At 42.8% G+C, this 18,349-nt stretch overlaps 1 protein-coding gene across 1 annotated transcript in view; it reads left to right on the top strand.

The window, feature by feature from the left end:
• Positions 1-17,827, top strand: part of PCSK5 (proprotein convertase subtilisin/kexin type 5) — a 738,778-nt gene extending 720,951 nt beyond the window's left edge. The window contains exons 35-37 of the mRNA XM_077249026.1: positions 3,609-3,709; positions 15,377-15,560; positions 17,036-17,827. Of these exons, the coding sequence (XP_077105141.1) occupies positions 3,609-3,709; positions 15,377-15,560; positions 17,036-17,448 (698 nt within the window). The 3' untranslated portion in view covers positions 17,449-17,827. The remainder of the gene's footprint in view (positions 1-3,608; positions 3,710-15,376; positions 15,561-17,035) is intronic.
• The last annotated feature ends 522 nt before the right edge of the window (positions 17,828-18,349 follow it).

Here is an 18,349-nt window from a genome sequence, read left to right as displayed (position 1 = left end):
ACTTGATTAGTTTCAACAAAGTTCACTTTTCTGGTCAGTTCAGATACAGTAGTAATATGCATTATACGGTACAGGGCACAGCAGCCTGCAATTGTGTTTCCGTTCGGACAGAACATATTGAGATACAGTCTCTGTTCCACTCGGACTGTCCCTGTCCCTTTCACAACACACTCTGCTGGTCCTAGGGACTCCCCATCCGACAATGCAACTTCTCCAACACTCATCACTGTTCCATCTCGCCTTTCCCCGTCAGACCTTTTCCGCAGTGAGGAGAATGGTGCAAACGTTCCAATGCCCATTCCGGGCCACAGGCCCCGGACCTCACAGTGATCTCTGCAAGATTTCTGGTGTATCCTCATGCCGCAAGAACGATATGTACTTGTGTCTGCTGCAGACAGCAACTATAGGGGTTCCCTGGAAGACAGGGAATGGTTAGCTCAGCCCCCAGGGATACTGGGAACGTTGTTATTGTGTCCTGGACATCCAAGAGGAAGGTGTGTGTTAGCGAGTCTCCTGTCAGATTGAAATCAAACAAGTTGTATAGACCAGTTCTTCATGGGAAGTGATTGCTGTAATCATAGAAACAGTCAGGAGCATCTTTATTACCTCAAGATAGAAGTGAGAGAGCTACAGCATCGAACTCATCCCCTCCCCTACCTCACTGCATCAGCAAGGTACAGTTTTGCTTAGGTTAAGACACTGTGTGTGAAGAGAATTTATCTGTAAAGAGACTTTCATATATGTTGATGGAGCATTGAATGAAGAGAAGTGATTCTGTGTGATGAAAAGAAGCTTGAATAAAATCCCTGTGATCAACTTAATCTCAGAACTATGTCATAGCTGTGTGCTTGTAAACCGATACATTCCCTCTACTGTCCTTGTCACCCCCTTACGCCTGCACGTAACTGAATGCTGCAGGGAGAAAATTAAGTTTATTCTTCCTGGCAGCATTCGATTTCAGCATGGGGGAGCCGCCAGCACTGGTTCAGTCACCGCTCTGACTATACAGAGCGGTAGCTGTAACTGCACCCTCAGCCCTGACTGACAGCCAGCCCTAATGCAGACCCAGTGTCAGTCAGGACTGGGGGCATGGTTACAGCCGCCACTCTGCATTTATCAAAGCAACGACTGAACCAGTGTCCCTTGTGACTGAAAACGAATGCTGCCAGGTGGAATAAAGTTAATTTTATCCCCGCAGCCTTCAGTTATGTGCAGGCGCTTGGCAGGTTAGTAACAATATTAACCTGAAGATTAACCCCATATCTGCAGGTTAATAGCATTTTTTTCTGGTGACAGATCCACTCTAACAAGTACCTAAAGTGTCTTCATGATTTTTCATATTTAGCAAGTACTTGAATTGCCTGGAGCTCTCTGCACCCAGACCCCACCGATCATGCCATAGATCCCTGAGAAGGCCACAGCTCAGCACGCAAGAGCACACACTGTTAGGCGTCAAAGTCCCGCCACTGCACAGGGGAGAATCTCAAGCCATCTCTTCTGCGGTCTCCCATTCTTCCTCAGCCGCGGAGGATCCTGCTCAGCAGAGACATCGGTCCCAGCATCTTGCTCAGGATAATGCTGTGTGTCTGGTTGCTACTGCCTCACCAGGTCCAGCTATAGCAACCAGCATTAGTCAGCGGCGAGCAGACGCTCCTGGGACTAAGTCCTGCTTTTTGCCTTCTGAGCATGCCCGTGGGATGACCACTCATTGATGGTCGGAGGTCACATGCCCAGGTCCTCAAGCAGCTCAGATTGGTCCTTTGGCAAGGTCCCAGAAGACTGCGGCTATAAAAGGATCACACGGCCGCACGGTATATCCTAATCATGGTGTGTGTGCAAGCATGTTTGTATCTGGTGTAAGCTCCTAATTATCCCCTTCCCTCATGTTGTGATTGAGTCTGGGTGATTGGAGCAAAATACAGTGCCAAGTAGTGACTTGCCTGCACTGTACACAATAGCCAGCGTCTGTTAGTGGCATACACCAGTGCGATGCTGCGCGCACTCTGTGCGCTAAATTCACTAGTGTTTGGTTAGTGGCGTTCACAAGTGCGATGCTGTGCGCCCTCAGTGTGCTAATTTACTCACTTTGTTTAGGCATCGCGAGTGCGATGACACACGGCAGTGGGTCTAGATAGACTCATACCCCCGCGTCCTATGGGCTGAGTCTTGTGACTTCACTTGCGCTAATTCCGCTGTGCCCTGTGACTGCCAACAGGGTGCGGTATCTATATACTGTGGTACAGGAGTTCTGTGAAGTAACAGAGCTCGTCACAGTACACACCGGGTGACGGTTAACCCGCGTGGGTTCAGCGTTCACCCACCATCTTGTTCTACCATTACCGAGCAGCAGTTACCATCTCTGCACGGGGGACCACGGATTGGGAACACTCCTTATTGTCATCTTTATATTTATTTGGTGCATTCCACCAACCCTAACACACATAGGCTTTCTATAGAAAATATAGCCTTCAAAATAGACCTGCCTGAAGAGTGCTTCTCAGCAGTCAGGAGAGCAGTTCTTGCCAAAGCGAGCAAGCAGATCTTAGCACAGATTCAATTGAATGAACAGTAGTGTTGAGCGATACCTTCCGATATACAAAGGTATCGGTATCGGATTGGATCGGCCGATATCCAAAAAATATCGGATATCGCCGATACCGATACCCGATACCAATGCATATCAATGGGACACAAAATATCGGAATGGTTCCCAGGGTCTGAAGGAGAGGAAACTCTCCTTCAGGCCCTGGGATCCATATTCATGTATAAAATAAAGAATAAAAATAAAAAATATTGATATACTCACCCCTCTGACGGCCCCGGCTCTCACCGGTCCAAGAGTCTGCCTCCGTTCCTAAGAATGCAGAGTGAAGGACCTTCGATGACATCGCGGCTTGTGATTGGTCGCGTGACCGCTCATGTGACCGCTCACGCGACCAATCACAAGCCGCGACGTCATCGAAGGTCATTCACTCCCTGCATTCTTAGGAACGGAGGCACCGCTAAGTGCCAGGGTCCGTCGGAGGGGTGAGTATATCAATATTTTTTATTTTTATTATTTATTTTTTACATGAATATGGATCCCAGGGCCTGAAAGAGAGTCTCCTCTCCTCCAGACCCTGGGAACCATACGCACCGCACACTTCCGATTCCGATTTCCGATATCGCAAAAATATCGGAACTCGGTATCGGAATTCCGATACAGCAAATATCGTCCGATACCCGATATTTGCAGTATCGGAATGCTCAACACTAATGAACAGGCTTTGTAGACTATGCTTTTTATTGAAAACCTATTCTGGCCTGTATGTGCGCTCAGACAGGAACAGTGTGTTCCTGTCTGCTGGGCTGCACGCTTCTCGGGGTTTATCGCATGACTGGTGGAGGTTTGAAGATCCGGAGCCTCACCAGTCTTCAAGCAATTCAAGTGACGTTAAATATGAAAAATCAGGAAGAAAATGTAGTTACTCTTTCATACATAAGTTTAATGACTATATGTTTTCTTATTTCTATTATTCTTATATAAAATAATGATATAGTCAAAGTAATATTGGTATTTGTTTGTCTCTTTGATATTTCAAATATATATATTTGATACTTGCATTAAGGTTCGGGAGCTCTTTCCTGCACATCCTGTGTAGCCAGTTACCAACTCTCAGGGAGCATCTGTCACTCAGAGTGTTTTGCTGGAGAGTACAAACGCACGCAGGTAAGATTAGTGAAATTTCTGTTAATGCTGTTGGTTTGTGATGGGTAGTCTGGCTATTTTGGTTGACCTGGGATCACTTGGCTATGCACACCAAACAGATCCCTATTAAATAAGAGTTAGCACACTGTAACGCTCGCGCCCTGACTGAGTGGCGTGAGCGAGGATTGTGGCCCCTCTGTGCCACAAGCCAGACTACCCTGGAGGGGCATGACTAAGCAGCTACCTTGGTGTTCACTGGAGCCTCTAGTGGTGAGGTCAGGCTTGTGCGGCAGGTAGCTAACAGGTACCACTCCAGAGCGGTGTCTGGCTGTAGCAGCTGATCCCACTGGGGGACGCAACACTAGGGACAGGTGTGGGCAAGTACAGACGGGCACGACTAGTACTCTGATGGGCTTGGCTGGCATTCTGGCAGGCAGGCACGGCTGGCACTCTGGCAGGCATGGCTGGTACTCTGGCAGGCAGGCGGGCATGGCTAGCACTCTGGCAGGCAGGCGGGCACTCTGGCTGGCAGGCGGGCACGACTGGCACTCTGGCAGGCAGGTGCGCATGGAACAGACTGGAGGAATCGGGACTGTAACAGGTAGGGCAGGAACACAAGCCGGTATGAGTAGGAAAAGGGAACAGATAGGAACCAGTTCAGACTGGAGGGACAGAAACTGCTTCAGGAGACAAGGGAACACAGGTAGGTGCTAGAGGGATAAGGGAATGGGTAGTAACCAGTACAGACTAGAGGGACAAAGAGCCATGGGGTGTGGGATGAGAGCAGAGCCGCAGGATGCGGAGAGCAGAGCAAAACTGCATGACACTGAGAGCAGAGCAAAACTGCAGGACACGGAGAGCAGATCAATACCGCAGGACATGGAGAGCAGAGCCACTGGATGCGGAGAGCAGAGCAGCAGGATGTGGAGAGCGGAGCAGAGCAAAGGCACAGGATGCAGGGAGCAGAGCAGAGCCGCAGGTTGCGCAGAGCAGAGCCGCAGGATGCGAAGAGCAGAGCCACAGGATGCAGAGAGCAGAGCCGCAGGATGCAGAGAGCAGAGCCGCAGGATACAGAAAGCAGAGCAGACACAAGGCTACACACAGCTGAGGAGGGAAGGAAACCAACAAGAATGCAAACAGGTACAAGAAACAGACTAGTACAGACAAGGATGGACACGGGAACAAGTAGTGGACAAAGGATTCAGGCTTGGGTATGCAGCCCCCAGAGAGGCGGAAAACAAGACACACAGAATCGGGTCTGGGTATGCAGCCCCCAGAGAAAAGAGGACAGGACCTGGCAACTCAGTAGCAGAGATCAGGTCAGACAGAGAGTTTGTTGCTTAGACATCTCCCTATGGGTGGAGATACCTTCAGAACCTGATGCCTTTTGGCAATTGGCTGGGGACACCTTAGGAAGGTGCACATTGTCTCTATAAGAATCAAGGAGAGCCGGTGGGGCCCCCCTAGGCACACAGCCAGGAAGTAAGCAAACAGCAGGCAGGGGACATGAGGTTCACAGCATGAAGCAGGCAGAGGGCAGAACTCACAGCATGGCCTGGAGGGGTAAGTAAGATTGTGTATCTGCCTGATGGGAGATGGAAAGCTATGCAGTGATGCCGGCAGGGACGTTACACACACAAATGATCACATATTTAAAACTGGGGTCACACTTGCGAGTGTGATGTGAGAAACTCTCGCATCAATACCCAGCACTCGAGACCAGAGCGTGCGGCTGCATAGAAATACATGCAGCCGTATGCTCTGGTCTGAGTGCCGGCAGCAGTGCTGGGTATTGATGCGAGAGACTCGCGCGAGTTTCTCACATCACACTCGAAAGTGTGACCCCGACCTTAGGTAAATTCACTACTGTCGAAAGCAGTCACATCGGAAGCCGAACACCATCATTTTACCCTCAATGGGAGCCATTCAGAAACTGCACATTTCACTAGGGTGTCAGCTTCCATCCCAAGGAAACCAGCTCTTTGTGGTGGAAGAGTTTCGAACAACCCATCTTTACTGTAGGCACAGATTGTCTAGCTCTTTAGCCAATCAAGTAGCCCACACCTACAGTCATACAGTATATGATCTAGGCTATGTTGACAGAGTTTTTTTAGGAGTTTTTTTTAGCAGACTGTCTCCGAAATCCTTCTCAAATACAGTTTTAAAACTCTTCTGATTTCTTGGGGGAATCCACTTTGCTGTTCTTATGTTGAAGATTTTTTTAGTTTTTTTCCTGGAAAGTTTTATAAAAATGCTTTATGGAAAATATAGTACATGTTACTTCTTTAAATCTCTTCAAACTAGGCTGCAAAGAACACTTCAGGAATAAAATATCTTCCAAAACCTATTCAGGAAACACTACAGGGAAAGAAAAAAAAATCCCCACAAAAGAAGTGTTTCCTGAAAAAAAAAAAACCCTTATAGAAATTCTAAAACATTATTCTTGATGAATGTATGGTTACCAAAATACCCATTATGGATGAAAGAGTTTCTCTGAAATACTGGTCTGCAAAATAAAGTTCAGCCTTCCCTTTGATATCCTCTCTTAGCACTGTGAATATCCAATTAATGGAAGTAGGTCACTATTTTCTAAAAGTATTAATTACAAATATTATTACATTTTATATTTGCTGTCTTTTTTATGTATATTTTTGTATTTTATCTTCTATAGCGCTGCTGTCCCCAGCTGGAACAGTAGGAGTATACTTTGGGGAATAGAGGTGGAAAGTCTATACTGAGCTTGCTACCTCCTATTCTACTAAAAGGGAGGAGATCTGAGAAGAGGGAGGCAGCATTAATACTGCAATACCCAGACTATATTTCCGAAGAATTGTGCTGCCGCTGTGCATTATCCACATGCTGAAACAGGTTTTCCTTGAAAACAATAGTCTCAATGTGTGAGAAATAGACATCCGTGCCATTGCAATACACATTTTCATATTAGAAATACATACATAAGAACTTATACATATTAGACTAAAGTCAGCTGGGTCTGTATTTGTGGGAATGGTTGACAGTCTAATGTGAATGGAGGCATCCTCACTCTCACCTGACAGATGATGTTGGGAGGAATTTCAATGTCCGAACCTTTTGTTCTTTCTAGAAATAAACTGCTGCCGTAGGAGTCAGGCAGTGACTCTCTCATGGAAAACACAGGAGCTCTCGGCTCTTGGCTATATGGTGGAATTGGGAGAGATAGCAGTTGGCTGAATGATGAAGAGTGTGTATAGGCCTACACCTGTATACCTGAGGTTGACTTTAGCTAATGATCTTATCTGGGTTCTAATGAAAAATGTAATTGGTATATTATCTCTTTGGCATTATAGCCAGTTTTTGCCTTTACAGTAGGGGAAATAAGTATTTGATCCCTTGCTGATTTTGTAAGTTTGCCCACTGACAAAGACATGGACAGTCTATACTTTTAATATTGAGAGATAGAATATCAAAAATAAAATCCAGAAAATCACATTGTATAAATTACCGTATATACTCGAGTATAAGCCGACCAGAGTATAAGCCGAGACCCCTAATTTAGCCACAAAAAACTGGGAAAACTTAATGACTCGAGTATAAGCCTAGGGTGGGAAATGCAGCAGCTACTGGTAAATTTCAAAAATAAAAATAGATACCAATAAAAGTAATATTAATTGAGACATCAGTAGGTTAAGTGTTTTTGAATATCCATATTGAATCAGGAGCCCCATATAATGCTCCATAAAGTTCATGATGGGCCCCATAAGATGCTCCATATTAAAATATGCTCCATATAATGCTCCATAAAGTTTATGATGGGCCCCATAAGATGCTTCATACAAAAATATGCCCCATATAATGCTGCACAAAGGTTGATTATGGCCCCATAAGATGCTCCATAGAAACATTTGCCCCATAAAATGCTGCATAAAGGTTGATTTTGGCCCCATAAGATGCTCCATAGAAAATGTGCCCCATATAATGCTGCATAAAGGTTGATTATGGCCCCATAAGATGCTCCATAGAAACATTTGCCAAATATGCTGCGATTAAAAAAAGAAATGACATACTCACCTCTTGTCCTGAGCAGACGGGGACACCGGCACTTGCGATATTCACCTGTCCCTGTTCCACCGCTGCGTGCTGCTCTGTCTTCCGTCTCTCTGCAGTGACTGTTCAGGCAGAGGGCAGTGCACACACTAAACACATCATCTGACCTGAACGTCACAGCCAGAGGACGTGGAAGATGGAGTGGCGCCCGGCGGTGGAATCGGGACAGGTGAATATCGCATGGCTCACCTCCCCCGTTATACTCACCCTCCCGGCGTGGTCCCTGCTTCTCCGATGCAATGGCGTCAGCAGCCTGTTCCTGGGTTCAGCGGTCACTGGTACCGCTCATTAAAGTAATGAATATGCTGCTCTACCCCTATGGGATTGGAGTCGCGTCCATATTCATTACTTTAATGAGCAGTACCAATGACCGCTGAACACGGGAAGAGCTGTGGGCGCTGGAGAAGCAGGGACATGTAGAGACGTGCCTGGAGCAGGTGAGTATGATGTGACAGCTGCAGCTCCCCCGCTGACCCTCTGGGACAACGACTTGAGTATCAGCCTAAAAAAATGGGTTGAAAATCTAGGCTTATGCTCGAGTATATACGGTATATACATTTACTTGCATTTTGCAGTGAGAAATAAGTATTTGATCCCCTACCAACCATTAGGTGTTCTGGCTCCTACAGATCAGTTAGACGTTCCTAATCAACTCGTTATGTGCATTAAAAACAGCTATCTTACATAATCACCTTTATAAAAGACTCCTGTCCAGAAAATCACATTGTACAAAGTCTGACTGAGTCTGTGGACAAGAGTCTTTTATATTCTATCTCTCAATGTTAAAATTATAGACTGTTCATGTCTTTGTCAGTGGGCAACAGGGCCGGACTGGCCATCTGGCAATTCTGGCAAATGCCAGATGGGCTGGTCCAGTTGTGGGCCGCATTGGCTGCTATGCTGTTAACAGTATCAGCATCCTCAAGGTGTTGTTGAGACGTAGCATCAGGGGGAGGATCAACATGGGCCTATCTGCTTTCAAATGCCAGAGCTGAATTTCACTCCCAGTCCATGCCTGGTGGGCAAACTTACAAAAAATTCTGGCTCTAGTTTTTACTGGTACCATTTTTTAGTACATGCTACTTTTTAATTACAATGTTAATTTATCTTTTTTCTGCTGTAGTATTAAAAAAAAGCATGAAATCTAGATATGTTTTTAATATTTGACTGACATACTAATGTTATTCTGCGGGCCGATATGATTACGTTGATATCCAATTTATAACTTTTTATGTTTTAATACTCTTTCACATAAAAAAAACTTTTTTTGTTATTATATTGTTATTATACTATATTTTGTATTTCATTTTTCTTTTTATAAAATTGTATTTGGGCTTGTTTTTTGCAAAGTGAGCTATATTTTTTATGGTTATCAGTTTGGGATGCATATGACTTTTTGATAATTTTTTATTTATTTTTTTGAAACAAGATTAACAAATATGGTAACTATAGCAAAGTTCTTCATTTTTTTTTCAAAGCTTTCATCATATAGAATGAAAATTTTACTAGTATGATTCTTACGATCGTGATGACACCAAATATGTGATATTTATGTGTGAGCCGGTTGGAGTGTTGAGTTTCGTTTTAAAGATATACTATATTACCGTAATTATTAAAACTGTGATTTATTTTAACATTTTTTGCAGCAGCACTTAAAAACTTTTTTTTTTCTTTTTCAATGCTTGCTAGTACCATAAGGGGACCTGCGATCCTTTGATCACATTGATAACTATCAACATTATATCAACATTGATAACTATCAACAACTATCAACATTGATAACTATCAACAACTATCACATTGAGCACTATCTACCTTGTCAGTGTTTGATTGACAGCTAGTCATGCCCTGCCCTCAGCAGGATCTGATTGGATGAGAGATATGGCAGCTAGGGAAGCCTTTGTCAGGCCCCACTGTTGCCATCATAGCCACCATAGGCACCTCGCAATTGTGCTGTAGGGTGCCAACCGGATGACGAAGGGAGCGATCTCTCTTTATCAGATTCCTCACATGCCACTGTCACTACTTAAATCTAAGAAAACAGCCGCACTCAGATATAGGATTTTTGAATGCATAACAAGAGCAAAAAGTTTATTAGAGTCACCACAGTGCTAGAGCAATATAGTGAAGATCTCCATAGTAAGTTTTTTAGAGTTGGTAACGTTTCGACCACGAGATGGGTCTTTATCAAACCTCACTAGAAGACAAATACTGTATACACACAATTAGAGGCAAAGTAAGGGGAACAATGAGTGCAAAAGACAGAAAAAATGCTTTACACCTCCCTGCGATGGGGGTGATGAGATAAAGACAAAACAAAATACATTTTTTTTGGGGGGGGTTTGTGACATATGTAGAAAATATATACAATATATACAAGGACTATATACAAAGGAAACATAATAATGCAAATCAGCCCAAACAGATATGTTGAAATAGCGTTACAGAGTATGGACTAATAATATGGCAAAAGACATTTAATATTACGAGAAGGCGAACAGGGGGGCTGGGAGCGAACATAAATTCAAAAGGCTGTATGGTAGATGTAAACCAAAGGAATTGGGGAGTGTATACATGACTAACCTTAAAGGAGATGGAGGTAGAAGCACGGAGCTGCAGTGGAGAAGAAGTCTGAAAAATTTCCCAGTAGGGGCTGTAGGAGAGGGCTTTTTGAATTTATGTTCGATGCCAGCCACCCTGTTTGCCTTCTCGTAATATTAAATTACTTTTGCTATATTATTAGTCCATACTCTGTAACGCTATTTCAACAAATCCGTTTGGGCTGATTTGCATTATTATGTTTCCTTTGTATATAGTCCTTGTATATATTGTATATATTTTGTACATATGTCACAACCCCCCCCCCCCCCCCCCAAAAAAAAAAAAAAGTATTTTGTTTTGTCTCTATCTCGTCACCCCCATCGCCGGTTTTCTGTCTTTTGCACTTATTGATCCCCTTACTTTGCCTCTAATTGTGTATATATTTATCTTCTAGTGAGGTTTGATAAAGACCCATCTCGTGGTCGAAACGTTACCTACTCTAAAAAACTTACAACTTAGATCTTCACTATATTGCTCTAGCACTGTGGTGACTCTAAAGCTTTTTGCTCTTGTTATGCATTCAAAAATCCTATATCTGAGTGCGTCTGTTTTCTTAGATTTATGACTTTGACTGGATCACCTCCACGTTCAGCCAGCACCAACCTAATTATTCCACTGAGTACACGCCATTTTCCTATAACTGTCACTACTTAAAACAGCAATATGAGGGGTTAAAGTGGTGAGATTGGCAGTATGACCGGGGTCTTAGCACTTGCAGCAGAAGCCAAATGGATTTTTCTCTAAACTAGAGAAAAGATTGAAAAAAATATTTCAGAGACCAAAAACTCTTCAAAACCACTTCAAAAAATGCTGCAGGAAACAAAAACAGCACCTCCCAAAACTCACCCGAAAAAAGTGCGCGCATAACTTAAAGTTATGTGCACATGACCTCTTTTTGACTATGGCATGATCGCTGAGGTTTTTCCAGCAAAAGACGCTTCAGGAAAACAAGAGAACAATACAGCCTCATTACAGGAGTAGAGATGAGCGAATTTGTTCGGATTTGGGTCCGAATATGATCGGTATCGAATATTGTTTTTGCAACATTAGTCAAACACAGACGAACGTCATTAGAGTCAATGGGAGCAGAAATTTCCGAATATGTTCGGAACCGATCGTCAAACATAAATTCGGCACGAATAGGGTACCAAAATGGCACAAATATGGCAAATTCAGATTCGGCGACTGAATCCGAACAAATTTGCTCAACTCTAATCAGGAGCTACAGATCTAAGATCTAACCCAAATACCTTTACTTGGCAGGCACTAAGAACCAGGCAAACACATATGCTGCATTCCATATTATTATGCAAATGATATTTTTCTCTGATTTGCATGTTTGACGTTAGAGTATAAATCACATTTTATTGGACAAACCTCCCTCTGATAACAGTATTTTTTTTTTTCAAAACTAAAAAATGCACGGTTCCAAATGATTATGTGCAAGAGAGTTTCCAAACATTTCATAGGTCGTAAAGAACTGAAAAAAATTTTGTTGAATTTGCAGCATTAAGGGTATGTGCACACGTCCGGATTTCTTGCAGAAATTTCCTGAAGAAAACCGGAAATTTTCTGCAAGAAATCCGCATTTTTTTTTTGCGTTTTTTTTTTCTGTTTTTTTTCGCGTTTTTTTTAGCATTCTGCAAGCGTAATTAGCTTGCAGAATGCTAAAGTTTTCCAAGCGATCTGTAGCATCGCTTGGAAAACTGACTGACAGGTTGGTCACACTTTTCAAACATACTGTTTGACAAGTGTGACCAACTTTTTACTATAGATGCAGCCTATGCAGCATCTATAGTAAAAGATAGAATGTTTAAAAATAATTAAAAAAAATGCTTATACTCACCCAGACGATCTCCTCAGCGGCGTCCGTTCCTCTTCCTATAGCTGGTGTGTGCGCGCAGGACCTTCCATGACGTCGCGGTCATGTGAGCGGTCACATGACCGCTCACGACCAATCACAAGACAGTGACGTCATCACAGGTCCTTCACCGCACACCAGCTATAGGAACCGAAGCGGCAGCATGCAGCGGTGAGGCGGGAACACTGCGGGGGACATCGAAGGTGAGTATAGGACTATTTTTTATTTTAATTCTTTTATTTTTGACCAATTATATGGTGCCCAGTCCGTGGAGGAGAGTCTCCTCTCCTCCACCCTGGGTACCAACCGCACATAATCTGCTTACTTCCCGCATGGTGTGCACAGCCCCGTGCGGGAAGTAAGCAGATCAATGGACTCCTAGGTGTGCGGAATCCCCGCAATTCCGCATTTTTAATGAACATGTTGCTTTTTTTTCCGCGATGCGATTTTTTCGCGGAAAAAATCGCAACATTCGCACAAAAAATGCAGAATACACTGTAAATAATAGGAGGCATATGTTAGCGTTTTTATCACGTTTTTATAGCAGAAAAAACGCGAAAAAAACGCAAAAAATCCTGACGTGTGCACATACCCTAAGAGGTCATATTTACTGAAATCCAGAGCTTTTTAAATGAAAAACATCTTTACACACCAAGTTACATGTTAATACAGGACCTCTTCTTTGATATCACCTTCACAATTCTTGCATCCATCACCCTTCTGTGTTTTTGGACACTTTCTATAATAATAATCTTTATTTTTATATAGCGCTAACATATTCTGCTGTGCTTTACAATTTTGCACACATTATCATCTGATTGAATTTCCTGATATCAAAATATAATCCCAGAGCTGCTGTTTTGATGTGAACTGCCTCCCACCCTCATACAACCCCTGGCAAAAATTATGTAATCACCGGCCTTGGAGGATGTTCATACAATTGTTTAGTTTTGTAGAAAAAAAAGCAGATCACAGACATTGCACAAAACTAAAGTCATTTCAAATGGCAACTCAGAATTGAGTGATTCCATAATTTTTCCCCTATGCGTGGTTAAAAAAAGTAACCATTACTGACTACCGCATTTTTCGTTCTTGATTTCTTTTAGTGTTTCTTAAAGCCAGAAAGTTGCCATTTGAAATGACTTTAGTTTTGTGCCATGTCTGTGATCTGTTTTTTTTCTACAAAATTAAACAACTGAATCCTCCAAGGCCGGTGATTCCATAATTTTTGCCAGGGGTTGTAGATCTTTTTCTTGAGTATATTCCAAAGGTTCTCAATAGGGTTGAGGTCAGGGGAGGATGGTGGTAACACCATGAGTTTCTCTCCTTTTATGCTGATAGCAGTCAATTGCTCAGATGTATTCTTTGCGCATGAGATGGTGCCTTGTCATACATGAAGATAATTTTGCTATGGATGGCAGGGTTCTTCTTTTTATACCACGAAAGGTGGTCAGTGAGAAACTCTACAGTAGATATTTTGCCAAGGTCATTTTCACACCTTCAGGGGTCCTAAAAGGGCCTACCAGTTATTTCCCCATGATTACGGCCCAAAACATGTCTCTGCCACCTTCTTGCTGACGTTGCATCCTTGTTGGGAAATGGTTTCCATCCATCAACCATCCACAACTTCATCCATTTGGAGCATCCAGGGTTGCATTGCACTCATCAATAAATAGTGTTTTAAAATCAGTCTTCATGTATGTCTGGGACCACTGTAACCATTTCTGTGTATGAGCACAGTTTAGGGATGGACGAATATTAGTTTTGTGCACAACTGCAAGCCTCTGGAGGATCCTATACTTTGAGGATAGCTGAACTTCAGAGGCACCAGCAACTTCAAATATTTGTTTGCTGCTTTGTAATGGTATTTTAGCAGCTGCTCTCTTAAGGTACCGTTACACTAAACGATTTACCAACGATAACGACCAGCGATACGACCTGGCCGTGATCGTTGGTAAGTCGTTGTGTGGTCGCTGGAGAGCTGTCACACAGACAGCTCTCCAGCGACCAACGATGACGAAGTCTCCGGGTAACCAGGGTAAACATCGGGTTACTAAGCACAGGGCCGCGCTTAGTAACCCGATGTTTACCCTGGTTACCATTGTAAATGTAAAAAAAAAAAAACAGTACATACTTACATTCCGGTGTCTGTCACGTCCCTCGCCGTCAGCTTCCCGCACTGACTGTGTCAGTGCCGGCCGTAAAGCACAGCACAGCGGTGACGTCACCGCTGTGCTCTGCTTTTACTTTACGGCCGGCGCTCACAGTCAGTGCGGGAAGCTGACGGCGAGGGACGTGACAGACACCGGAATGTAAGTATGTACTGTTTTTTTTTTTTTTACATTTACAATGGTAACCAGGGTAAACATCAGGTTACTAAGCGCGGCCCTGCGCTTAGTAGCCCGATGTTTACCCTGGTTACAAGGGAACACATCGCTGGATCGGTGTCACACACACCGATCCAGCGATGACAGCGGGTGATCCAGCGACGAAATAAAGTTCTGGACTTCTAGCTCCGACCAGCGATGTCACAGCGGGATCCAGATCGCTGCTGCGTGTCAAACACAACAAGATCGCTATCCAGGACGCTGCAACGTCACGGGTCGCTGTCGTTCTCGTTCAAAAGTTGCTCAGTGTGACGGTACCCTTAGCCGTACAAACTAATCTGTGCTTTGTACCAGCCACAAATCTCTTCACAGTATGATGATCACATTTAAGTTTTCATGAAATATCTACTGTTTTCAAACCTTGTCCAAGGTATTGCACTACTTGAGGCTTTTCGGCAGCAGAGAGATTCTTTTTCTTTCCCATTTTGCTTGAAATCCGTAGCTTGCTTAATAAGTGATGTCCGAATTTTTCACAAACGTTTGGCGAGTTTGATTCAAGACACAAATCAAAAACGAACGTGTCTGAGTTGTTTGAGTTTTTTCTTCAAACACTCTGCAAGAAGCAACATAGACTATGGGTACGTGTGCTATCTATGAAAAACAGAGAAAATGTATGTGAAAAACTGACGTCTGAATGAGGCTTTAAGATACATAGTAGCATACCACTCAACTATTAGCACACTAGTGTAGGAAATATGTCACATTATGTCTCACTACCTTAATGTGTGCATTTTTATTCTGTTTTGTCTCTTCAAGGATCCCGATGCAATATGTGAGAAATGCCATGAAAGCTGTATAGAATGTAAGGGGCCCGGACCCCATAATTGTACTGTGTGTCAAGCAAGCTCCTCACTTTATGTAGATGAAGGAAGGTGTGTGCATTGCTGCAGTGCCAAACCAGAGAGTGCAGGGGAATGCTGTGACTGCACTGAAATGCTGGGTGAGAACTCATCGAAATAAAAGTGAAATCTACATTCATTCTTGTTTGCTTATTTAAAGGGGTTTTCCTGTGAATACATATTTTGTGTTGAAAATAACAAACTCCACTCCTGCCTCTCGGCTGCGACTGCATTCTTTGCTTTTGATGTTATCCCTCCAGCCTCTCAACAAAGTGCGTGTGAATGCTGCTACCAATCACTGGCATCAGCGGTAATGTATCAGAGAGGCAGTTCTGGGGGAGGGAAAGAATGAATAAATGCTGAGTTTGGTATTTTCAACACATGAAAAAATTCTTTGAAAATCCCCTCTACTATACATTTTTTATCCATAGCAATTTTTCCTCTATGTATTGTAAAGAAGTCATCCAAAAATATGAAAAACGAAACATATCAAATCACAAAAACTGAATTCTGTGATGCAAATATTAAATAAAGACACACTCCATTCAAACCCTGCACTATAATATGTAAAGTTTTGGCTCAATACGGCCATCCTAAACCTGTCTGAAATACTTAATAAATGCTATAATTCAGGCTGATTTGGGATAGCATATCTGAATTGGAATAGTAGATAAGTCGTTATTAAGTCATACAAAATCCTGAAAAATAATAATGATGAGCCCCACAAGAAAAGATGGCAGCGTTTTGTAATATAGTCAATCCAATATGTAATTGCTTGAGAACGCTGGCACAGGCAGGTCAATAAACTGATGTAGCGCATATAATTATCTAATCAGACACTAAACCTATAGATTCATATAAAATTAAAGGGGTTGTCTACTACTTGGATAACCCCTTCTCAATCACTATGTTTTGCCCAAGTAAAATAATAACAGCTACACTCCACTCCGGTGGCGGCACTGTTCCAACAGTTTCAGCACTGGCTCTTCCGAGTCTCGTGTGACATTGTTATGTCAGACAATCCCTGCTGCCAAACATTGGCTGTTGCTCTCTCCTCTCTTTTGGACAAATCAGACATCAGCCGAAACTCTCACCTCCTCCAGATGTTAATTACATCCGAAGGAGAGGAGAGTGGAGCCAGCTTCGATTGTCACGAATGCCAGTGTTGAAATCGTTGGAATGGCACCGGCATCGGTGGAGAGTTTAGGTATTATTATTTTATTATTTTACTGGGGGGGGGGAACTAGTAAAAACCTACTAGGACTCGCTTATCCTAACAAGTTACGTTACTGTGCCTGTTGTAAATGTTACACTTTCCAAAATGCATATTACATGAGTAATCTCTTTACAGCATTGAGACAACAAGTAATCCTAGGAGAATTCAGCTCTGAAATTTTCAGATTTGTGAATGCAGTTTCGGAATCTGGTACACATTGTATTTCAGGAACAATGTGGGCTGCGAATTCAGAAAATACAAAAAATAACTAACATTAATTGTACAATAATTTACATTGCAGACGCCGTATCCTAATATTCATGTCATTTCATTCCACTCTCATATCTGCTCATATTTTAGAAGAATGTATCCTGATAACAGGACTTTTGGAAGAAAAATCTGGACATAAAAGGGCAGCATTGGCTGTGGCCATATCAATTCTGCTGGTGCTTACTGCCGTAGCTGTCATTTTCCTTTGGCGACGTGCCCGTGCAAAAGCTTCGCCTGTCAACAAAGGAGGGTATGAAAAGCTGCCAGACCAAACAAAATCCTTCCAGTCGTTCAAAAGTACTCGAGAAAGCACCTCCAGCTTCCAGCATGACCACGTGGTTGAATACCATGATCGCGAGGAGGAAGAAGACGACGATGACGATGAAGATATTGTTTACATGGGTCAGGATGGCACAGTGTACAGGAAATTTAAATACGGACTACTAGAGGATGATGATGAGGAGGATTTAGAATATGATGATGAAAGTTATTCTTTTAGATAATTAATGTATGCATTAGCACTGAAATAATGCTAAAGACTAATTGGGATTATAGTCATTTTCCATTGTGGTATATATAATACCTTTGGATTACAAATTAAACTAAATTCATTTTTGTTGCTCCCTTAGGGCATGTTCACACAGAGGCTTTTTATGCCAATTTTATAGAGGATCCACATTAAAAACTCCTTTGAATACTCTTTGAATTAATGTATTTCCCCTTTCAATGGGTTTTTTCCAATGAGGTTTTGAAACTTTGTCACAGAAAAAGAGTAGACATTTACTTAATTGATTTGGATTACACATGGAATCTACACCAAATTTAACATTGAAGTCAAAAGACTACATTAAAAAATGTAAAAAAAAAAATAAAATGTTCCCCAAAAATGTAAAGCTTGTAAAAAAAAATGTAACTGACTTGGATTTCTCTTGAAAACAACAGAAGATTTTGCCAGTACCCAAAAAAACTCTGTGTAAACATACTCTCAAAGTGGCGATATATATCTCTTGTTCTGCTGCTTTTTACATGAGCGCAGTACAATCACATTTTGTGTTCTAATGGTACAACCACAAATCATGGCCGGCCATGGATCTTATAGCCCAAGCAAATTCCTGGCTGTGGGTCCAATGTCCTAAACTAATGACTGCAGATCCTGGCCATAGGTCTTATGTCCTAAACTAATGGCTGCAGATCCTGGCCATAGGTCTTATGTCCTAAACTAATGGCTGCAGATCCTGGCCATAGGTCTTATGTCCTAAACTAATGGCTGCAGATCCTGGCCATAGGTCTTATGTCCTAAACTAATGGCTGCAGATCCTGGCCATAGGTCTTATGTCCTAAACTAATGGCTGCAGATCCTGGCCATAGGTCTTATGTCCTAAACTAATGGCTGCAGATCCTGGC

The sequence above is a fragment of the Ranitomeya variabilis genome, chromosome 1 (assembly GCF_051348905.1).
Source record: "Ranitomeya variabilis isolate aRanVar5 chromosome 1, aRanVar5.hap1, whole genome shotgun sequence".
Taxonomy (NCBI): Eukaryota; Metazoa; Chordata; class Amphibia; order Anura; family Dendrobatidae; genus Ranitomeya; species Ranitomeya variabilis.
Note: the sequence above shows the minus strand (reverse complement) of the source record. Positions and strands in the feature narration are given on the sequence as shown.